This window comes from Octodon degus, unplaced genomic scaffold (genome assembly GCF_000260255.1).
Source record: "Octodon degus isolate 3935 unplaced genomic scaffold, OctDeg1.0 scaffold00017, whole genome shotgun sequence".
Taxonomy (NCBI): domain Eukaryota; kingdom Metazoa; phylum Chordata; class Mammalia; order Rodentia; family Octodontidae; genus Octodon; species Octodon degus.
In genome coordinates this window covers 23,424,051-23,446,905 of record NW_004524593.1, presented here as the reverse complement: position 1 = coordinate 23,446,905, position 22,855 = coordinate 23,424,051, and the positions used below count along the sequence as shown (strand labels likewise).

Here is a 22,855-nt window from a genome sequence, read left to right as displayed (position 1 = left end):
CCCCGCTGTCCGTCACTGGGCAGAGCCCTGCAGCGCGATGTGGTCGGTGTACGCACACCTCCTGCAGAGCATTTCTAGTCCATGGCATAGAGGAAAATCTGAGGGTCCCAGGCCCAGCTGGCTGCGCAGGTGCGCAGGCTCCAGGATCTGAGCGTGGCGCCTGTATCCACACCTGTGTCATCTCTACCCCCCAAGGATAGAAGGTCTCAAGCCCGGGCCATGTCTCTCATCCAGTTCCTGAGGGTCCTGTCTGCAGGTGGTGCTGTCGCTCAGTGAGGGTGAGGGATGGTGACACGGGGTGCACTCCAGCCGGGCCATGCTTCCCCAGGAGGGTTGGGGTGGCGGGGTGACAAAATGGCTATGAGAGGACCAGACATCGAGAGCATCGGGCAGGGACTCATCTGGGTCACTCATTCCTTGTCCCCACATTGCCGGCCAGCCAGCACAGCATGGCTACCAGGGACACATGTGGCTCTCAGGAGCAGGTGATGACGACCTTAGAGCCAACCAGTGCCCTGGAGACTCCAGAGGAATGCAGAGCTGGAGCCTGGCATCCCCGGGGCCGGGCAGGGAGGCCCAGGACGCCCTGCTGAGGGGACGCAGCGAGCTGGTGTCCATTCCCTGGCTAGGAAATGTCTCCCTTGTCTCTCTCCCTGGGGTTGGGCCACTAATGTGGGGGACAAGACCAGGAGACTGCAGGAGGCCAGGCTGAGCCAGGCCCCAGAGGACATCACTGCCCTGCTGTCGCGAGGGCAGCACCAGAGCTAGCTTGGGGCACAGCTCCTGCGTCAGGAAGTCTGTTCGACCTCAGGCTGAGTGTGGGGTTTCTGGCTCCTTCGTCCTGGGGGGTGTGCATGCGCACATGTGTGTGCGTGTGCATGTGTGTTAATGCAGCACACATGGCACACGTGTGCTGGGTGGGTCAGAAAAGGAAGATCTGGCAGGGTACTGGGTGGCACCTGAAGGGGGCAGATGGGTGCTGCGGGCTCCAGCCAAGGCCACCCCAGCTGTGGCAGTGCACGGGAGGCTGAGCTTGGAGAGACAGGACTCGTTGCAGGTTGGCCTCCGCAGGCGCTCAGAGGATGGGTCAGCGGGATGTCCTCCGCTCTGCTCGGTGGGGAGAGGGCCCCGTGGCTGTCAGTGCGCGCTCCCTCGCTCTGGGTCAGGGCAGGTGCTCTGGAGTGCAGTTCCCCTTGCCCTTCCGACATAGCCCATCTTGGGCAGGACCTCTCCTCCCAGCAATCCCCACAGAGCCAGGAGATGCCACCTGCTGAGTTACTCCCTCTGCCCTCCTTGTCTGCTGCGTCCCTTGTGGCCAAGGTCAGGGTAGCAGGGCTCCTGCTTCTTTGTGGGCATCTGGTCTGCACACAAAGTCTCCCTCATCAGGGCCAGTGCGGTGTCCCTGGAGTTGCTGGGCTGTGTCACGTGGGTCCTCTACTACCTACCCCTCTGGTGCTGATGAAGTCTACCCTTTCCAAGGCTGCCCAGGCCCTGGCTCCCATCCAGCCATGCATCTGGCTGGTGTTCACAAACCCACACTGCTGGAGGGCTCCCTGCACACCCTGGCCACCGTGTCCCTCAAAGGGAGTCGGAGGAAGTCTCTGGCTTCATCTCACCTGATGGTCCCTTGCAGGTGCCTAGGGAGTCCCTACCTTTTTTTTTTTCTTTCTGTTCTTAACACTGGGCTCACTTTCCCTCTGGTGTCATACCCACCTGGGCTCAGAATTCCCTTCCTGTGTCCGTAGTTTGGAGGTGGCTGTTCCTACTGAGTCTTGGGGACATTTATTGGCCAGGGAGCCAGTGTGAAGGGGTGGGCTGTGGAGAGGACTGGGGGCTTCTCCGGAGGATGGGCAGCTCACCCCAGATGACCCCTCTCCGGGGGCCACCATGCCAGCTGTGCTCTTTCATCCCCAAGTGGAGGTGGCACGGGCTGTGTCTGATTAGCTGCCCTGGGCTGCCCCTTATATGTGGCTTTGTGGCCGAGTCTTATCTGTCACAGTAGCTGTGGTGGCTGGGCCACCTGTTCCTGTGTGTGACCAGCCAGCTTCTTGGGCTCTGCTTGCTTAGAGCTACTGAGCACTCTTTGCCCTGGCTGCCGTACACTGAGTATGTAGTATACCTGACGTGAGCAACGTCAGGCTCCATGCGTGACGTCGCCGGTGGATGCCAGGAGGTATGGGATGGCAGGGTGCGGTGGCAGAGAGCTTCCCCTTGGGGTGAGCAGCCCCGTAGCCCTAAGGGCAGAATATGCTGCCTGAGGTGGAGGGAGGCTAGACGTGGCTGTGAGGTGACGTGTGGGTCCCCTGCAAAGTCCTGTTGGAGCCCAAGAGCAGGGTGACACAGGAGGCAGGGCCTCCGGAGAGGAAGAAGGGTGCCCTCCTCGTGAGTGGCATGAGCCCTTATAAGAGGGCCCGGAGAGCAGGGCGTACACTCTGGCCTCCACTGTTCTGATGGTGAGGATGCGGCCATGGCGCCACATAGGGCCTGCACAGCCACCACACCCCACGCCGCTGGGGTGGGCCTCCGGCTCCATCCTTGGCCTCCAGAGCCGTGAGAGATTGATTTCTGTTCCCTACAAGTGGCTGAGTCTCTGGAGTTTTACTACTGCAGCAAGGACAGGCAGAGACAGACATGGACTCCCGGCCATGGGGACGGTCCCATTGGAGAGCTTGGGGTGCCCGTGGCCTGTCCTGACTGCTCTTCCCAACTGCACAGGGGACTGCTGGCTCCTGGCGGCCATTGCCTCCCTGACCCTGAATGAGAGGCTGCTGTCCCGCGTGGTGCCGGCGGACCAGAGCTTCCAGGAGAACTACGCAGGCATCTTCCATTTCCAGGTATGGGGCCTCACACATGGCCTTTGTCCCCACTTTCCACACCTGAGGTCTTCTTCAGCCTGGTGGAGCAATCCTCCCAGGACCCTGGTATACGCGCTTGCCCACAGCTGCCTGGTAACCTCCACCCCTCACTACCTACCACTGGCCACTGTCCTGGGCCAGGGTCTGTGCTTCTGGGTGACGCTGGGCAAGTTCGCTGCCCACAGTTCAGGGACAGGTCCAGGAGCTTCCCAGGCCTCCGCCATTGTGATAAGCGAGGCCCAGACCCTGTGCCCCGAGTCAGGCTGCTGCAACAGTTCCCACCAGAGAGCCCCAAGGCTTGGCCTCCTCGGTGACAGCCTGTGTCCTCCCTGCCCGCAGTTCTGGCAGTACGGCGAGTGGGTGGAGGTGGTGGTGGACGACAGGCTGCCCACCAGGGACGGGCGACTGCTGTTCCTGCACTCGGCCGAGGGCACAGAGTTCTGGAGTGCGCTGCTGGAGAAGGCCTACGCCAAGTGAGTGCCCGCGCCCCACACTCCTGTGCTGGCCACAGCAGTGTCACTGGTGCTTTTCTCATCCATTGGGAAGAGAAAGGCCACCCCCAGTGACAGAGGGCAGTGGGCATCGGCAGGGGCCCAGAACCCCAACTCTGTGCCCGTGTGGTGGGGGCTGCACTGCTCCCAGCCAAGTTCTCAGCATAGTGTGAGTTTCTAACAGAACTGTGGGGGAGAAGGCAGTGAACAACCTCGGACTCCTAGCACCATGGTCTCCTCATCATTCCCCAGGGCCAAGGACTTCTCTTGGGCTCAGCAGACAGCTCTCAGGCTGTAGCAAGGTCCCCCTCATGCCCCTGCTGGGCCTGCTGGCTTGGAGTCCAGGTGGTTGGGTCAGCTCTGGAAGTACTGTCCTCACTGTATGTGACTGGACAGGGGCTGTCCGGGGTCCGATCCTGGAGAAGTGTGGAGTGGCCATATGAAGCAGCCCCTCACGATCAAATCAGCACAGGCCCCCCGGCAGCAGAGCCTGTGTGCTCCCATGTCCCCTCCCTGCCTGGGACCCCTTGCAGGGCTGCTGGTGGCTGCAGGAGCTGCCACTTTCTTTTCCCATCAGGCTCAATGGTTCCTATGAGGCTCTGGCTGGCGGCTCCACAGTGGAGGGGTTTGAGGACTTCACTGGTGGCATTTCGGAGTTTTATGACCTGCGGAAGCCACCAGCCAATCTGTACCGCCTCATCCGGAAGGCCCTGCGCAAGGGGTCTCTGCTGGGCTGCTCCATCGAAGTGAGCAATGCCGCCCTGTGTCCCCAGATGGTGGGAAGAGTCGAGGGGGACAGGCTGGGAGGTTCTTGGTCTGTGTCCACGCGGCTCCTCCCTGCTGGCCAGGAGGGTTAGGTGGAGATGGTGTGTGTGGCTGCATAGGGCAGCTTGCCTGGGCCCCAGCTGTGTCCTGTGAGGTGTGGCAGGGCTGACCCCAAAGAGGTGGGGGTTGGGGACCCTGGCTGATTGCCTTCAACCCAGGTCTCCAGCGTGGCTGAAGCCGAAGCCATCACCCGCCAGAGGCTGGTCAAGAGCCATGCATACTCTGTCACTGGAGCTGAAGAGGTAAAAGCAGCTGAGAAGCGGAGGGGCCGAGGAGGCTGGCCTCACATACCCAGGCACCCCGGGGGAGCAGGACAGAGGAGGCACTCTGAGAGGTCAAGGGGTGGCCTCAAGCTTCCCTGCGCCAGTCGCTGTCTCCCTGCCTGCATGGCAGGGGTGCATGCGGCTCCTGCCCACTGCCAGGTCCCCACGCTGCTCCCTGGAGCCAAGTGACTTGGCTTCTGTGTGTTAGTCTGGGGCTTTGACTTCATGAAAGTGTCCACTGGGGATATGGCCAGGAAAGCTGTGGAGATGGCCAACGATGGCCTGTCCATATCCCTGGAGGGTGGTAGGTAAGGGGTGAAGCCACGGGATCCCCAGGAGAAGAAAGGCAGTGTTCCCCACTCCAGCTTGGGGTGGGGCCTGATGCGAAGGGGGGCGGGGTCCGTGCCCTCTAAGCCCACGGAGTGCATGAGCGTCTAATATCTGTCTACTCTTTGAAAGGATTTAAGGGGCTTTCAGAGAAAAGACACAGACCATGTAACTGGGGAGAGGTAGGCGAAAGACAGGGCTACAATTGAGAAATCACCTTGCATGGGTTTCCTGTGGCCAATGTGGCTCAGTTCTTTGATTTATTAAGATTGGATGGAGGCTCACTGTGCGTTCCTCTGTCTCACAAGTGCGTTGCCCTGTCAGGTCAGCGCCATAAATGTGCGGCGAATGTGTGTGCACACTGGGCTAGGGAAGGATGGGCCATTAAGACAGTGCAGACAACAGGTCAGAGTCCATCGTGTGTGTGCGTGCATGGGAATGTGCATGCGTGTGTGTATATGTCTGTGTGTGCACACTGGGCTAGGCAAGGATGGGGGATTAAGGCAGTACAGACAACACATCAGAGTTCATTGTGTGCACGTGTGCATGTGTGTATATGTGCATGTGTATGTGCACACGTGTGTGTGCATGCGTGTGTGTGGAGGAGCATGTGCCCTGAACAGCAGGGTGACCCAGTGTCCTGCCCCCTTTCTCTGGGACTAAGAACCCAAGATCGGGTAGTTTGGGAAGCGAGGACTGATTTAGTTCCTGGACCCAGGGTTGGGCCAGCCAGCAGGTGAGCTGCACGCCCAGAGAGCTGGGCCAGCGGGCTGGGCTCCCCTGGTAACTGCTCCCCCAGACCCAGCCAGGCCGGTGTGAGGGCGCTGAGCTCCCTTGACCCTATGGCCCCTCGAAACTCCACCTCCAGGTGGGGCCTCAGGGAGGGTTGGAGTCCAGCGCACATTCCTGAGGGGTGTGGGGGCAGTCCATGCTGAGTGGCTGGGCTGTGGGCTCACGCGTGAGCACCCATCCGTCCCCCCACGCACTGACTGGACCGTCTCTTGGGTCTGAGCTCTGAAGTCTTGGGTTTCTGGGCTGTGACATGGAGATGAGTGGGTCCGGGGCTCTGGGGAGGTGGGAATGAGGCCACTTCATGTGGCATGCTTGGCCCGTGCCTGGTGTCCAGCCACATGCAGCACACTAGCTGCGGTGCCACCACTGTGATTTGCAGGGCCTGGTGGCCGTCCTTGTGCTGTCAGAGCCCACCCAGCGGCACTGTGCTGCCTGCCTGCAACCCCAGCACCAGGGAGGCTTGGAGGGGGCTGCAAGTTCAACCCCAGCCTGGGCAGCGTAGAGAGGCTGTGCCTCAAAATCAAAAAGAAAGTGGCAGTGCCATGGCTTGATGGCCACTGTATGCCACCCCCAGTAGCACAAAAAACAAGCACAGCAGAACAAAACCCAGAGCAGAGCCACCCTCAGTCAAGGATTACACACGGTGGTGTCTGAGGAGTGGGGTCTTGCTGTTTCTGCACCCAACTCACTCCTCAGTATTCAGAGAAATTACAGAAGGAAACTGAAGCGGGCTGCTCAGGGCCTTGGAAGGGCCCTGCCCAGCTCAGTGAGGCCTCTGTGTGTGACCCACAGGTCGAGGTCCTTGGCCACCTGGAGCAGCTGATCCGACTGCGGAACCCATGGGGCGAGGTGGAGTGGACGGGGGCCTGGAGCGACAGGTGGGTGCCCCCACGCTGATGCCAGACACAGGAAGGGGACTCGGCCACTGTGGGCTCAGCTGTGCTGTGATTCTGCCCGGAGAGGGTGGCACATGTGTGGGCTGGGACATGAAACAGAGACCTCAGTGCTGAGGACTTTGGTCCTGGGCCTCTGCCCTGGGCTGTGCGAGCCAGGCAGTCCCGTCGGTTCTGCAAGGTGCGCGGGGCTCGCCTGCTTCCCACTGCCACCCCAAGGGGCTCCACAGGTCACATCCACCAGTTCCCCATGCCACTGACCTGGTTCCTCCCCCAAGCTGGACCTGGACTGAGGAGGAGACTGAACTGCTGAGGACATGGAATTGGGCCCCCTGGTCAGAGATGAGCCGCCTCAGTCACTGCGGGCAGGGCCAGTTCTGAGGGCAGATGCCCCGACAGCAGTTCCCTGCACTTGTCTTTGCAGTGCAGAGAAAACCTGGCTCCCCTCCAGCACATGCGCTGGGGCTGCGCAGTGTCATCCTCACCAGCTCCAAGCCACTAGTGGAACCTGTGACCCTGGGGGAACCCCAAAGCTCAGCCCAATGTCAAGCTAGACCTTTACTGTTTTAATCTCTTTAAATTTGAAAAAGCCAAGTAGGATATTAGGCTGGGAGTGGAGTTCTATGACATGTCTTCTGATCCTTATTTGTCACAAGTGCATTCTGAAATTAGATCTGAGTACCATGAGTTAAAGAAGCCCTAAGAGCCAGGTTTGGTGGTGTGCACTTGAAATCCAGTGCAGAGAGAGGCTGAGGCAGGAGGATTTCAAATTCTAGACTAGCCTGGGTAGTTTGGCAACTTAGTGAGACACTGTCTCCAAACTAAGAAGGGCTGGGGGTGTAGCTCAGTGTAAAGGCGCTGGGTTCAATCCCAGCTCAGAACATTTAAAGTCTCCAGCACTGTTTGGCTCCCTGTGGGCAGTGGGCTTGGGGCTTGGGCTGCGCCCCCCCCCACGCAGAGTAGGGGCTCATGGGTGCTGGCTGCATTCTGGGCAGGGTCTGTCGCTTAGAGACCAAGCTCTGCTCTGCTTGGTTGCTTAGACACAGCACGTGTGTTTTGGGAAATCCCAGTTCTGGGAGTGGACAGTATAAGGTGGTGGCTGGCAGCAGCAGGCCACATGGGTGACATCCCGTCTGGGAAGTTGCCCAAGCCAGGCCCACAGCACTCCTGTGGGCTGGGGGTGGACCTGTCCCCAAGCCCCACGCTCTCAGAGGCCTGCAGCACAGGCACCGGTCAACATGGCCCAGAAGGACAAGGCTGGGGGCGGTGGGTGCCCAGGTCCTTGTCTGCCCTCAGTGGCCCCTGCTCTGGCACGGGGATGGGGCATCAGCTGCAGTGAAGCCCTGGTCCCCACCACGTGCTCCTCCCCAGTGCGCCGGAGTGGAGCCGCATTGACCCCCGGCGGCGGGAGGAGCTGGGCCGGAAGGCAGAGGACGGCGAGTTCTGGTGAGGACTGAGGGCCTGGTGGTGGCTAGGGTCTCTGGCCTCCCGGGAGGGTGGCACGCTGGATGGCCCTGGCCTGTGCCTCAGCCGCCTGTCTCCTGTCAGGATGTCCTTCTCTGATTTCCTGGAGCAGTTCTCCCGCCTGGAGATCTGTAACCTGTCCCCGGACTCCCTAAGCAGCGAGGAAGCTCACCAGTGGAGCCTGCTGCTGCTCCAAGGCCGCTGGGCAAGGGGCGCCACCGCCGGCGGCTGCCAGAACTACCCTGGTGAGGTGGTGGGGGCCGCTGTCCTGGGCCGCGACCTGGGGTGACGCTGCCTGGGGCCTGATGTGGGTTCCAATCACCTGCTTCTACCCTGCCGGCCCTGAGGGACCTGCTTCTTCCTAGCCACCCGCCCGGAGCCCTGCTCTCAGGCCTGCTGTCCCCTGGCTTCTCCTCCCCATCTAGCGGGTGGTGCCCTAAGGATCCCAAAGGGGCCCTCCCCCGAAGAGCTGTGCTCGGTCAGAAGTGGAGGGGCAGGGACAGCGGGGCTGCCGGGACGTGTGTGGGTCACCATCTCACTTGGGTGGGCGGCCTTCCTGTGCTGAAAGGCCACTAATATGTGCTTGGACAGGCTCTTCCTAGGTGGCTCCTCGAGGCAGCTCCTGAGGAGGGCACCCCAGAAACAGCCCACAACTTGGAGACACATGGAAAGCAGAACCCCTCCACACACGCTCTCCTCCTGCGGCTTCTCTGCCTGCCTACTGTGCTGATTTGGTTGATTGACTCTGTCAGAGCAGGAGTGTGGCTGGGGCTTTCTTCCACCTCAGGGCCCTACACAAGTGGGGTCCTCTCTGAGCTCATGTGGGCACAGTCCAGGGGCTGGACAAGGCCCCTCCACCCCCACCCAGCCGGGGCTCCCATTTCCTGCTGCAGACACCAGAGTCCAGGCGCAGGAAGGGGATCCTTCCTTGCTTAGCTTGATAGCCCCGAGGGCCCGGGCTGCCCCTGCTGCCCCAGCTTCCGTGCCGGCTGCTAAGACCGGAGATGCTGCCCACCCTCCCTCCTCCGGGCCTTGAGCCCTGGGTGTGGCGGAGCGTGTGGGGGCCTTGGTAGACCGCAGTGTTCGGCACGCCGAGTTCGTTGTTCTTATGGCCCGCTGGTCCCCTGGGACTGTCAAGGCGTCAACAAAACACGTAGGGATTGTAGTTGGGTTGCATTTGGCAGAAATTAAACTCTGCTCGCCATCGGCGGGCTCTTAGGCACCTGCAGAAAGCGCTTGTGCGTGAGCCCAGGCCACCCTCAGCACCAGAGGGAGTGGTTCTGGCCCGCGTAGCAGTGCCGGCCTGGAAGACCCCAGCTTCTGTCTCCCTGGTGTCTGTGCTAAAATCTTACATTTGTGTCTAAATAAACCATCTAGAAGCGGAGGCTCTGGGAAGGTGGAATTGAATAACCGACTCCACTGCTAAAAAAAAAAAAAAAAAAGTGGGGCTCCTGTCACCTGCAAATGCCAGTGTTACTTCATTTTGAGAAAATAACACAAACCCCCACCCGCTTGAAACAAAACAAACCCCAGCACCCCAGCCCCTCCTGTCCCAGACACCGTGTTCCTGAAGTGCTGGCGCCAGGTGGGTCCCCTGGCCTCATTCTGTTCTGTGGCTGGGCTCGGCCACAGGGTTGCTCTGTGACCTTAGGTGTCCTGCAGACCCCTCTGTGCTTGTGGCCCCCTCTATCCCGATCTCTGAAGCAAAGGCAGGTGTGGCAAGAAGGCTTGCCAGGCGTGGCTCCTCAGTCCACGAGGTGACTGGTCTTGAGGGTGGGGGTCCCCGTGGGGCCAGCACTGTCCCCCAGGCCCTGGTGGCAGTGGACAGAGGACTCATTCAAGCCTTGACCCGAGGGTGGGGCCTCGGGAGGGAGGACCTGTGTAGCGGCTGCTCACCTGTGGGCAGAACCCCTGCAGCTGGACTTCCCAGGGCTTCTCGGTGCAGCAGTACAGTCCTGGGGACCAAGGGGGTGCAAACGCTCCCCAGCTCAGTGGTCTGGGCAGAGGTGGAGTAGGCACACGGGCTAGAGCTTGCTTTCCCTGGGTGATCAAGCTTCTACTTGATTTTATTCCTTATTCCATCCTTGCTCCTCTCCTCACCTCCACGGGGTCCACCATTGCCTGGGCGACTCCAGCCACGTACTGGACCAATCCGCAGTTCAAAATCCACCTGGATGAGGCAGACGAGGACCAGGAGGAAGGCATGGCAGAGCCCTGCTGCACCGCGTTGGTGGGGCTGATGCAGAAGGACCGGCGCCGGCGCCGGCGGCTTGGCCAGGGCCTGCTGAGCATTGGCTTTGCTGTCTACCAGGTACAGGTGTCTGCACGCCCTGCGGGCCCTTTCCAGCTCAGCGCTGCTCAGCCAATGCGCCTGCTCTCCTGCGCTCTCAGGGTAGAGCCCTCCCCAGACTGGGTCCCAGTTAGAGACCCATTTCAGCCTCAGCAGCTGTGTGTGCTGAGGCACCCAGCTATGCCGCTTGGGCTTCTCGTGTCCACCTGGCTCAGCACTGGAATAAGCAGGAAGATAATAAGTTTGACCCCAGCCTGGGCAACTTTCTGACTTGGTCAGACCCTGACTCAAAACAGTAAGAAAGGACTGGGGCTGCAGCTCAGTGCAAAAACCCTGGGCTGGCTTGATCTCAAAAGAAAAAATAAAAGACTTTTTAGGTGTTGACAAGAAACTGGAATCCACTTGTTTATACAGAGAAAGATCCCTATAATGAGTTCTAGAGGGGTTCCCAGTGGCTTTTCTTTTTATAATTTTGTTAAAAATGAATTTCTTGGGAACAATATAATTCTAATCAGAGAACCAGGAATGGCCACAGGCCCAACCAATATCTCAGCATAAATTAAGGTCTATAGAAGGAGTTGTAGCCAGTCGCCACAACCTGCCCATCCAATCTTGTTCCAGAGCTGTAGGCATATAAGGTAGGGTGGGTGTGAGAGCTGCCCCTGGCCACAGGGCTGGGGACGAATCCGCTCCAGCCCAGCCCCGTGGCTCTCACAGCCCCTCCTGGGGTGTGAGCAGCACAAGCTCCGATGGCTGCTCAGGGACGAAGCCCAGGAGCCCCAGGGTGTGCTGGAGCCTCTGCCGGGTGGCAGGCAGGATGGAAGTGGGGCAAGCGGATACGGCCTTCTGGGGCTCACAGCTACTGGGAGTCGGGGCAGGCTCAGCAGGGGCAGGGCCCGTCCCTCTGCCAGGCCCATGAGCTGCCCTGGGGGCCTCAGCCTCATGGGGAGCAGAGGGATCAAGACTTTGGAAGCTGAGCTGGGCTTAGAGTGGGGAAGGGTGGATGGTCAGCTACTCGTAGGGCGGCGGCTCTGGAGAGAGCACAGCGGCAGCAGGCAGTGTCGCGCTTGGGCATGGCTGGTTGGCAGGGCACACTTTCACGGCAGCTTCGTGGGGTGTGCCTGCGCTCTCGTGAGCAGCATGGGATGCATGTCATTTCCTACACATCAACCTACAGCTGCTGGTGAAACACTTAGTGTCTGGGATCTGCAGTCCTTCTTGTGGCCAGGGACCTAGGGTTTAGGGTATGCTGTCTGTGAACAGAAGGTCTAAAGTCAGGTGGAAGCCCGTGGGGCAGGCCTGTAATCCCAGCACTCAGGAGGCTGAGGCAGGAGGATCACTTCGAGCTCAAGGCTGGCCGGGGGTACACAGCAAGACCCTGTTCAAAACAGAAGAAAAAATAAATAAAAAGATTAGATTTGGGAGTGAACCTAGGGAGCATCTGAAGCAACGGAGAGTATCTGGGGTGTAGGGAGTGACTATCTGGGGTGTCAGGAACATAGGGGCTATACTCTCACCCCCTTGTCTCCTCCCTGACCTCAGCGGTCTGAGACCCAGTGTCACGCAGGTGGAAACCCTCTCTGACAGCGGCAGGGCACCCTGAGGCAGGGCGCCCTCCTGTGGAGCCCTGTGCTCCCCTTCGTCCTCCTGTGCAGACAGCAGCCCTCGCAGCTGGCCGCCCCCCTGTGGCCTGTCAGGCAGCAGCTGGGCCTGCTCTCTGCCTGTGCTAGGCCCGCTTGCTCCTGCCCGGCCCCTCTGTGCAGGGCAGATGCAGAGCTCGGCCCGCAGCAGCTGAGCTACTGACGAGGGTGCGCCCAGGTCCTGGGAAGGTCCCTCTGCTGCGGGAAAGGCTGTCAGCCGGAGCAGAGAGCAGCTTCCCGGCCTTGGCTTCTCCAGATGGCTGGGGCTCTGTGTGGGAGATACCGGCTTAAACCCAAAGATAGCAGGTGTCTGACAGTGGTCCCGGGGGTTCTCTGTCTGATGCCATGACACTGGGGCTGGTCTCCAGGACTCGGAAGCCTCCAGCTGCTGAGCTCTGGCAGGACTCCTGCTGGGGTACAGACCCCCACCTGGGCACAGGCAGCCTGCGTGTGTGGCATGCGGGCTCTGGCTCAGGGGACCTGCTCTTGTCTTCTGCCCTGCAGGTCCCCAAGGAGGTATGTGCGTGAGTGCTGCATGGCAGCGGGGACCCCGTGGTAAGAAGGCCCAGGATGGGCAACCCCACCACCAGCTTCCTATCCTGGCAGCGCCGAAAGCCTCGACCACCCTGTGGGGAGGGGACAGTGGTGATACCAGCCCTCAAACTCAGGGGTGCAGTCTAGACAGAGGTTTGCAGGGCACCCTGACTCCTACCATGGGGGCCCTGGAAACGAGCATCTGGACCCTGGGTGGGCAGAGCAGCATCCACTGTGTCTTCCTAATTCCTAGAGACTCGAAGTGCCCCATCCTATCCAGGCCTGGGGTGTTTGAGGCCATCCTGGACCGCAGCAGCCACTGCCCTGGTGGAGGGCAAAGGCCCAGGCTGTGCTGGCCAGCCACACTCTGCCTGCTTGGCTGCAACCAGGGTGGTCTTCAGAACACGTAGTACCTCCCGGGCTGCATCCCTGCTCGGATACAGGAGGATCCAGGGAGTCAGAACTTGGGGTTTAGCAACGACCTGGAGACGCCTTTTCCGAGCAGCCTTGGCGAGCACTGTGCTTTTCAGGCCCACTGCCAGGCAGCGGTGGATCTGCCTGCCTCAATCTCCCCCAGTCGATGGTCAGGTGTGCTCACTGCTGAGGGAGCAATGAGGCTGGGGCGCTGCTCCTAGCTCGTTCCCAGCTCAGGAGGGCTGCACAGAGTGCCTGGCCCATGTGCCCTGCGCCTCGGCAGTGCCAGCACTCTTGGGCCCGGCTCTGAGCCCTGCTCTGTTGGACGCAGGTCTCTGGCCATGCTCGCCAGCTTCTGGCTCTGTACTTGCTTCCTCCATGCCTTCTGAGAGTCACCAAGTCTTCCCATCCGAGGTGTGGGCCAGGGACATGTGCACACCTGTGCAGGGCTCCCAGAGAGGGCTGGCTCTGCCTCTCCGAGTTGCTCCACTCAGACCCTCTGGGGCATCCCCCACTGCTTCCTCCTGCTGAGGCCTCTCCTAGGTGTCGTCAGCAATGGCGGGGACAACATGCCCGTGACACTGGCCTCGCTGGTTGTGCTGAGTCCCCCTACCGGGGGCAGGGGATTTCTGGGCACCTGAGTTCCTGTGGGCCAGGCAGGGGTGGTAGCCCCATTCTGCTCCTGCCCTGCAGGCTGGGCCCCAGGCAGTGTCTGGGTGGCATTTGGATTGCAGTCACACGGGGCTTGCAGTGGGGCCTCTTCTGCCCACTGTCCAGGTCAGGACGGTCACGGAGACCTGGTATCACATGCCCGCTGCTGCTCTAATTAGCCAGGTTGCAGAGTGGCGGCCTCCCCACAGCATGGGTGGGTGTGGGTAGCACCCTCCCCATCGAGACCTAGCTGTGGCAGCCTCCCTACCCTACTCCTTCTGAGCTGGTGCCCTCCCAGCCACCTGCAGCTTCTGGGAGGCAGAAGGATAGTGGTCCCCCGGTGGCATTTGCAGAAGTCCAGGCCCAAAGCGGACTTCTGTGGCCTAAGTGTGCTCTGGGGGTCAGAGCCATACCTATGGGAATCAGGAGGGATTACTCCACAGAAGCTGCACCCATGGGGTCCCAGGCTCAGCCTCTGACATCCAGGTGATCAGAGGGCCAAGACCTGGCCCGGGTGCCCAGCTAAGGTTGGCTAAGATCAGTGCCCGAGTGCTGTAGCAATGGACACGTGGGGAGAGTGGACAGGGCTCGTGGCCCCTGGTTCTCAGCCACATCTGGGCCTGGAGGTGAACGGAGCTCTGGGCCTCGTTTCCCGGGCTGAAGGAGGAGCTGACCCCTCCATGTCTTTGCAGCTGGCGAGCCACACAGACACACACTTGGGCCGAGACTTCTTCCACGGCCACCAGCCGGCAGCACGCTCAGGCGCCTATGTCAACCTGTGGGAGGTGTGGGGCCGTGTGCAGCTGCCACCCGGCGAGTACCTGCTGGTGCCATCCACCTTTGAGCCCTTCAAGGATGGCGACTTCTGTCTCCGTGTGTTCTCTGAGAAGAAGGCCCGGGCCCTGTGCGTCGCTCTCCCCTGGTGGTGGGGTGGGCACAGGCACAGGGCTGTCCTGTCCGGGGATCAGCTCTGCCCTCTCCGGGGTAGATGCATCTGGGACACAGGCCCGTCCTTCCTGGCGTCCCATCAGGCTGCTTTGCTCTGTGGGACACGTGGGGCGCCCCAGCAAGACTGAGGCTGGACGGTGGCCAGGCGTCTATCAGGGGCTTGGGTCCTGAGGGTGCTGGAGATGTCGCTGTAGTACACATCACACACCATGCACACACCACACATGCACCACGCAGCACAGCGTGCACACACCACACACACTCCACACACTGAACACTGCCTATTCTGCACACAAATACACACACCACACAGCACACACTGTATACACCACAGCATACCCATTACACACACCCCAACACTACTCACATCACACGGCACCCACCACACACACACACAACACGCATGCTGCAGTACCCACCATGCACACCATGCAGCACACGCAGTTCCAGACAACAGCCTCCCCCGTACTGTGTGCAGAGGGAGGGTCGCAGGTTCAAGCCCAGTCCTGGCAGCTTAACAACTTAGGAGACCCTGTCTCAAGATAAAAACAAAAAAGGACTGGGGCACAGCTCAGTGTGAAGGTCCTGGGTTGGACCCCAGCACCAAATGCTCCCCAGAATGGCCAGGGATCCCCTGCGCCCTGGGCTGCTGGTTTCTGAAGGGGGGATCAGCGAAAGGCAAGGCTCTGGTTAAGCTCCTGCTCCTGCACAGCACCTGTGGGTTTCCCGCTGCGTGCCGTCTCAGGTTGGGTTCATCTCCTCCTCTGTTTCAGGGAAGTTGGGGATGTTGTGGCTGGAGTCCCACATGAGGTACACATTTGTTTCCCACAGAGCTCTGCCCCTGGCCCTGCAACTACTGGGTCTCTGTTGCTGTTGCAGACCTTAACATATCCAAGAAGGGAGAGAGCTTTTTAGGGTTACACTGCCGTGCTGGGCAGTGGGCTTTTGAGCCCTAGGCGCTTCCCCAGGCCACGCTCTGTAAGGCAGCCCAGCCCAGAGACAAGGCACAGCTCACCTGGTCCCGGTCCTGCCTTGCAAGGGGTGCTGCTGTCCGGCAGAGAGAAGTCCTGGGGAACAGCCCCCTACTCCTGCAACACCTCTCCTGGAGTCCTGGGCTAGGAGCGTAGGAAACCTGGGAGACCTGGGGCATGGTGTTAAGTGTAGGAGACCCAACTGGGGAGGCTGCATGGAAGGAGGAGAGCTTGGCCCGAATTCTGGATGGAGAGGCACAGGGGTGGGGCATGGGTTCCTCCCTGCTGTCGGCCCTCACTGGCTCCCTGCTCTTCCTGAACACGGGCTCAGTGCACTGCTGCCGAGGGCTGAGTGGGGTCTGTGGCAGGGGACACAGGTGGCCCGGGGTGCAGGCTAATTCCTCTCTCCAGCTGTTTACTCAAGTGAATCCAGTTGTCCCAGTCCGGTGGGTGGCGTGGACTTGCCTTGCTGCCTGGCCCATCCTAACCACATAACTGCCCCACCCACAGCCACAGCTTTCGGAAGGTGGCCACGGGGACCCAGAGCTCCTGAGCCTATGTGAGGAGCTCACGGGAAAGGTGAGAGGGCATAGGCCCCACAGCCCTTCTCTCAGGCCAGGGAGAGCCAAGGCAGTGTATTCGGGCTGCCCCTTCCTCCTGTGCTGCTGGGGACAGCTGTCATGGTCCCTACCTGGCTGCACCTATTGACTGTAGAAAAGAGAAAATTTCATCTTGGTCCTGCTGGAATCCTTTCCCATGGAAACTAGAGGGTGGGTCAGCCCCAGCCCAGAGGGCCAGTGCAGGGGCTCAGTCAAGGTTTCTTGGAGGAGGAACTTGCCCAGCCTGGAGGGCAGCTCAGCGGACCCAGCGGGGCTCAGGGATAGAGCCTCCTGGGCCCTGTTGCCCTCTGCACCCCCTCCCGCTCAGCCGGTGGGGAGGGGTGGGGATCAGAGCACCTGCGAGGGACAGAAGCTCTCCTGTCGTGCTGGCTAGGGCTCATTTTGGTACCAGCCCACCAGGATGTGAAAGGTCGTAGCAAGCCTCATAATCCTCTCTGGAGGTTAATGAAGGCTCTTGGAAGAGAATGTCTCCCCCCAGGGCTCCCATCTTCCCTTCACTCCTCATCCACCTGAGACTGACCTACCCTCTGGGGGCCCAGGCACAAGCTTCCTCGGGGCTCAGTGTCATCCCAGTGCCGGGGTGCTGGCCCCAGTCCCCACTTCCGGCCTGAAGTGGGTCCCTGAGTGACAGCAGCTCCCATGGAACAGAGGGAAAGCTCCCCAGGGCAACATGACCCTGGCTGCACCCCTTGGCTGCAGTGAGGCACGGAGGAGCTGTATCAGGGCCCCGCATGATATGTGCCTGGGTTTCTCTCCCTAGTATTCTGAGATTGGTGCCAACGAGCTCAAGAAGGTTCTAAATGGGGCGTTTTCCACACGTAAGCTCCTTGGAAAATCTGTGGGCCCCTGGGGGAGACAAGCTTGGGCCTGGGGAGAGGCAGGCAGAAGGGGGCGGGGAGCCGTGGGGGGCTTGGCATCTGACCTGGAGCGCGCCTGGGATGTGGGGCAGTGGTATGCCAATCCTGGGCTGGGGAGTTAGCCACACCTGCTCAGGGGCAGCGCAGGAGGCCAGGAGAGGTCTGCGCTTGCTTGCAGTGCAGGGAAGAAGGAGGAGGTTGGGCCTGCCCTCACTCACCACACCACCTATCTTCTGCAGCCTTCCTGCTGCCCTTCCTGCCTTTTTTTTTTTTTTTTTTTTTTTTTTTTTTTTAGGGAAAGGGTGTTCGGGGTCTCACTACTAGATGGGACTTGTAGTGATCCACCTGTTTACAGTCTCCTATGAGCTGGGATTACAGGTGTGCGCCACCACGCCTAGTCTCAATTGCTGTCGTATTGAGCCCCAGGGGCGAGGCCAGCACAGCAGGCCCGGGGATAAACCCTGGCCCCTGCACCTGCTTGCAGGCACTTTAATATGCTGAGCTATTTGGTTGGCCCTCCATCCTGCCCTGTGGAGCAGCTGGAGTGGGTGGCTTCCCTAGTGGTGGTAGGGAAAGCAGACTCACTCTTCCTACTGGCTGGGTGACAGCGCCCTCCCCCCACTGCAGTGGCACCTGGTAGAGTGCTGGAAACAGTGCTGAGGTTTGAAGTGAGCCCCTGGTGACTTTCTGTCCTCTGTGTCCCCCTGGCTCCTGCTGCCAGAAGGCCCAAGGGGCTCCCAGGCATGAGGTAGAAGGCAGGAAGGAGGAGGCAAGGGTCAGGCGCCAGAGACTTAGCCAGGCTCCCTGCCACTGGGTGGGCATGCAGTGACAAAAGCCCAGGTCCTGGGGCCTGCTGGCCTGGGCTGGTGTCCCAGCCTTGCCCTGCTGGTCGTGTGGCCTTGGGTGAAGCTTGTGCCCTCTGGGCCTCATGTCCTTGTGCATAAATGGGTGATAGGGACCAAGCAGGGCTAATTTGCTGAGAGGCTGGGCAGAGTTAGGAGGGCACTGAGCCCCCACGGCATGGACCACAGCCTGGTCCGGGGCTGGCCCTGCCTTCGCTTAGTGCATGCCCTGCCCAGCACCTGGAGCGGGTACTCACTGGCACGCTTGCCACCATCCTGCTTCCTGGAGGAGCATGCTAGAGCTCAGAAGCAGTGATGGCCAGGCCTGGGCTCAGTCCCGGGGTTGAGAGGCTGGAGGGGGGCATCGTGTCTGGGCGCCTCTGTGTCTGCCTGCTGCCCACCTGTCGCCCTGCATGCGCAGCCCCGCACCCTGCACGCAGCGTGTCTGGCTCTGGAGGTTGTTTCTTTGCCGGTTCCCGGCGGCTAGCGGATTCCCACCTGCTGTCTGTTTAACTGCTTTAGGAACCGACATGAAGTTCGATGGATTCAGCATCCACACTTGCCGGGAGATGGTCAGCCTACTGGACGTATCCTTTGAGCATCCCGGCCTCCAGCAGGAGTCAAGGGCAGGTTGACAGGAGGCCAGAGTGGCCATGTTACGTTCTCCTCCCTGAGAAAATCCCGATCCCAAAGTCAAAGGAGCAGAATGAGGCGGGGCAGAGTACCACCTGCAGGCACTCGAGGAAGGAGAGAGCGTGGAAGGGGCCCACGGACCCCATCGGGCCCCCCATGCCTCCCAGCACCACCCTGGGGCCCCAGGCCAGCCCTGGCTAGGTGGGGACGCGAGCATGAGCCTAGCAGGGGGTGGGGGATCTCACGTGTGTCCCCACCTTTCGGGCATGCAGCGGCTACGAGCAGACCAGAGGCTGAGAACCCATCCCATCCCTCCTGTGTTCCTGCAAACATTCTGACAGTCCAGCCGACTGTCATTCGAGGGCCTAATCACAGAATCTTAAGTCCGGAAGGAAATTTACAGATTGTACAGCAGTGTTCCCTGGCTCACCCAGGGTCACTGCTGAGGGTGTTCTGCATTAGGTGGTCCTGGGCTTGGCGGGGACTTCAGGCCGGCCCTGAGGTAGGCATGGTGTGTGTCCTGTGCATCTGGTTTTTTAATTTGCGCTTGCCTTTTCCCCTTCGGGCCTGTGGCTACACAGAGGACTCCGAGAGCCTTGAGGCTCACGCAAGCTTCCAAGAGAAAGAGGCCGTAGCGAGTGGGTGTGGGCTTGTCGTGTTGGCCTTAACAAGCCCAGAGCACCGGCACGGGCACCCTGAGGCCCGCGGAGCTCAGGACGCTCTGGCTGAAGATCTGGAAGTATCTGGTATGGCTCCTCTCTCCCCGGTCTCCCCTGGCCCTGACCTGGGTCCTTAGTCCTAGCCCTGTGGTATTTGCGCCCGGGCCACTCTGGACCTGGTCTGACCACACCTGGATCATGGACCACCCCACCCACCTGGATCCTGGTTCAGGAAGAAAGAGCAAGGAGGGCCACTGAAGTGGGTGAAGGGCAGAGGGGCCGTGGCCCTGACCAGGCTCCTCCTCTGGCCCAGAGCCTCCAGGAGCAGCCACTGTGGTCTCTTCTAACTTTGCCAGGGTGTGGAGGGCACTGGTGGCGGGGTCGAGCCTTGTGTCCTAGCGGCTGCTCTCTCTGCTGTAGGAGATCTACCAGGAAGTGGCTCACAACCAGCTGGGGACCATGGAGGCCCATGAGATGAGGACGGCCCTCAGGAAGGCAGGTGAGGCTGGCCGTGGGCCCATCCGCATGAAGCAGCTGTCCCCAGAGGGCCAGATTGGGACACTGTGGGAGTGTTGGCCTCCAGGTGGCCACATGCCTGGCCCAGGGCCCTTCCTCGCCACAGAGCCTGCCATAGGCAGGCGTACGACTGCGTCTCAGTGTCCCCCCAAAGCTTGGCATGGTCATAGGTGGGGTCTCTCCAGAGGTGGCTGGCTCTAGAGCATGCACTGAGTCCCAGTGCCTGGCTCGGCCTGAGGGCCACTGGCTGGCTGGGCATGGCTCGCCCCGGGAGTGCGGGGGTGATGTAGGAGACCGGAAGGGCTCATCTCCCGGCTCGCATGCTCCTGCTGTCTTCTGCTTGCCATGAACTGGTTCTCCACTGTGATGCCCTGGGCCACGTGCCACCCTGCCTCGGGCCCAGCAGTGATGGCCCAAGGCCTCTACACACTGTGAGCTACAGAAACCTGTCCCCCTTTAACTTTGGGGGTTGGATTTTGTCCCAGCAATGAGAAAAGTACCTGATAAGAGGAGATGACAGCCGGGATGAGCACAGGGCTGACAGACAGACAGACAGGCAGGCAGACAGGTGGACAGGCAGCCCATGGCCTCTGCTTTTGAGGCTGGGCTGAACCTGGAGAAGGCTGGTGGGGTGCAGGAGTTAGTGGCCTGGACAGCATGCAGACCCCAGGCCCCCGTGACCCCGCTTTTCATCCCTAGGGTTCACCCTCAACAGCCAGGTGCAGCAGACGATTGCCTCTCGGTGTTCAGGCGGCACGCTCCACCTTGACTTCGACGGCTTCGTGGCCTGTGTGGTCCGCCTAGAGACCCTCTTCAGTGAGCGCCTTCTCCTCCAGCTGTCCCTCTCTAGGCTCATCCTGTCCCCTCCTGTCCCCTCCTGTCCCCTCAAGAGCAGGCAGGCAGGGGCAGGACCCGAGGGACACCCAGCCCTTCCCTGCACTGGGCTTGTAGCTGGGCCTGGGCTCAGGGGAGACCCTGAGGACCCAGGGAGGGAGGGGCTAGAGACCATCGCAGACAGCTGCTGATGTCCACTCCCGTGTACACCCCACAAAGACTCCTGCCAGGCTGCGCCTGCCTGGGGAGGCCATGGGCCCTTGGGGGGCCATCCTGAGGGCGTGGGCTACGGGGCCTGCTGTCTCAGAGCAGCACATCACTAGAAAGCCTCCTTCTCCCCGGGGCGGGTGAGGTAAGGGGAAAGGACCAGGCACCTAGAGACCTGTATCTTCCCCACGCCCTTGCTTGAAAAGGCAAGACGCTGACCGAAGCTTTGGGGAAGCTAATGCCACAGGGCAGATTTCTGTGGGCAGCTGGGAAGAGGGGCGTCAGCTGCCCCACGTGCCCCCAGCACTGGATCCAGAAGCAGCTCTTTCTCCCCAAGATGGGGATCTAACCTAGGGCTTCACTTGGGCTACACCATAGCCCCTCACCCAGTCTTTTGAGTCCCTGGGGCTATGGGAGAACAGAGGGGCCAGGGATGTGGGGAGACGGGTCCGGGTCTGAGGGCTCCACACATCAGGATGGCCTGGCCTGAGTCGGCTCTCCTCTGCCTTTCAGAACTATTCAAGCTCTTGGACCAGAATCAGACTGGTATCATTCAGCTCTCCCTGGCTGAGGTCAGTGGCTGCAGGTTGGATGAGTAAGGGTGCTTTGAAGGCCTTGGGTATGGGTGCCAAGTGGAGGGAACTCCCACGTGAATGCCACACATATTCTGTGACAGGCGTCAGGAAGGGACACTGCCACCATGCCATCTTTTGAACATTTTTAGTGTCTAATTACTCTTCTTATTATCTTGAAGATGAAGCCATAGCTGCATTTCAGGCCATGTCCAGGATGCACACACTTGTTAGTCTGGAGGGTGCTGGCGGGTGCGATTTGTCACGCCTGGGACCAGATGTCTCAGCAGAGGTGTGGGAGGAACTGGGGAAAGGACAGTCCTGCTGGTGGGGAGGAGGGTGAGGTAGATGCGTCCTCCCTGTGTGCAGCTGCACAGGCCGGGTGCGGGCACGCTGCTGCGCTTGCCCTGGACTGTGACCTGCACAGTGGGGCTGTCACCAGCCGCAGGGAGACGTCCCTGGGTCCCAGGCAGTTGGCACTGGCCCTGGCCTGCTGCTGGGCAGAGGAGAGGCGGCGCTGTTCGTGATGGCCCTGTTCCACTGCCCCAGAAGGGAGATGTGCCCGCTAATCTGGATGAGGCCTGGTCGAGCAGGCCTGCAGACACTGGTGCACCGCAGAACTGCAGCGGGAAGCTCCAGGGAGGTCAGGACACCGGAGCGTGCACGCACCTGGAGCTCTGTGCATGGCAGGGATCGGAGACCATGAAAGCTGTCCAGATGCACGCGCAGGGCCGTGCACACAGCCCAGGGTCTGCGGGCAGGCAGCAGGGCACAGGCAGCCCTCAGTGTGCGGCACGGGCCAGGGCTTCGGCAGACAGCCACACCCACAGCTCGAGTGGGGCGGAACCCGCAGGTGCGCCTGCAGACTGGGTCACTCGACTGCTCTTGTCACACTTAACCTGAGCTTTGTGCTGTGACAGTGGTTACCCGTGCGGATCAGGGAGTTACAGCAACAGAAAGTGTGCTGTGTTCCACACAGAGACGGCGTCTTTCTGGATGCATCCAGTCTGTGGTTGATAATTGTGCGTGGGATGAGGCTGTCCGCGACACAGCCCTATTGCTGGGGTGCTGGGGTGCTGGGTGCTGGGGTCCGGGACTTTCTCTAAGCCACATTTCCTTGGTGCCCTGGCTCAGGAGGCAGCCTGTTGGTTAAGGACTCCTGGCTTCCCATGCTCCAGCAAGCCCTTCCCGGAGGACAGAGACCCAAGCCGTTGCACTGACGAGGCAGGAGGGCAGCGGGGTGGCCCGGGTCCCTGGAGTGTGGGCTTACGCCAGCTCCTCTCTTGCAGTGGCTGTGCTGTGTGCTGGTCTGAGCAGCGTCCGGCAACTCTGGACCTTGGAGACTTTCCTGCCCCAGCTTTTCCCTCCCATGGGGTACTACACACTCGGCCTCTGAAGGCCTTTGCTGGCACCCGCATCGCTCTGCCGGTCACTGCTCCTCACCGCCCAGCCCACCACCTGTCAGGCTGGTGACAGCCCTGCGGGGAGGGCAGTTGATTAAAGTTGTGGCCAGATCTGCTTCGCCTTTCTCTAGGGACACACAACATGGAGCACACCCCAGGCCACTCACTGGGGAGCAAGCCGCTCTCTGGAAATGTGGACATAAATTCCCCAAGACAGAAAACGGGATCAACATCCCAAGAAGAGGCCTGCTCTCCTCAGGGCCGCCTGTGGCCAGGGGAGGCAGGGGCAGTTGGGCGCTAGCAGGTCAGGACCTCCCCCATCCCTCCTTCCCTCCCTCCCTCCCCCTCCCTCCT

At 60.7% G+C, this 22,855-nt stretch overlaps 1 protein-coding gene across 1 annotated transcript in view; it reads left to right on the top strand.

Annotated features, from left to right (window-relative positions):
* Capn8 (calpain 8) overlaps positions 1-22,471 on the top strand; it is a 34,224-nt gene extending 11,753 nt beyond the window's left edge. The window contains exons 3-21 of the mRNA XM_004626952.2: positions 2,716-2,834; positions 3,195-3,328; positions 3,924-4,092; positions 4,330-4,413; positions 6,346-6,431; positions 7,818-7,892; positions 7,995-8,155; positions 10,046-10,221; positions 12,345-12,356; positions 14,132-14,343; positions 15,161-15,197; positions 15,869-15,937; positions 16,739-16,796; positions 18,200-18,264; positions 18,988-19,056; positions 19,390-19,468; positions 20,185-20,301; positions 21,040-21,098; positions 22,388-22,471. Coding sequence (XP_004627009.1) covers positions 2,716-2,834; positions 3,195-3,328; positions 3,924-4,092; positions 4,330-4,413; positions 6,346-6,431; positions 7,818-7,892; positions 7,995-8,155; positions 10,046-10,221; positions 12,345-12,356; positions 14,132-14,343; positions 15,161-15,197; positions 15,869-15,937; positions 16,739-16,796; positions 18,200-18,264; positions 18,988-19,056; positions 19,390-19,468; positions 20,185-20,301; positions 21,040-21,098; positions 22,388-22,411 — 1,805 coding nt within the window. The 3' untranslated portion in view covers positions 22,412-22,471. The remainder of the gene's footprint in view (positions 1-2,715; positions 2,835-3,194; positions 3,329-3,923; positions 4,093-4,329; positions 4,414-6,345; positions 6,432-7,817; positions 7,893-7,994; positions 8,156-10,045; positions 10,222-12,344; positions 12,357-14,131; positions 14,344-15,160; positions 15,198-15,868; positions 15,938-16,738; positions 16,797-18,199; positions 18,265-18,987; positions 19,057-19,389; positions 19,469-20,184; positions 20,302-21,039; positions 21,099-22,387) is intronic.
* Positions 22,472-22,855: the final 384 nt, after the last annotated feature.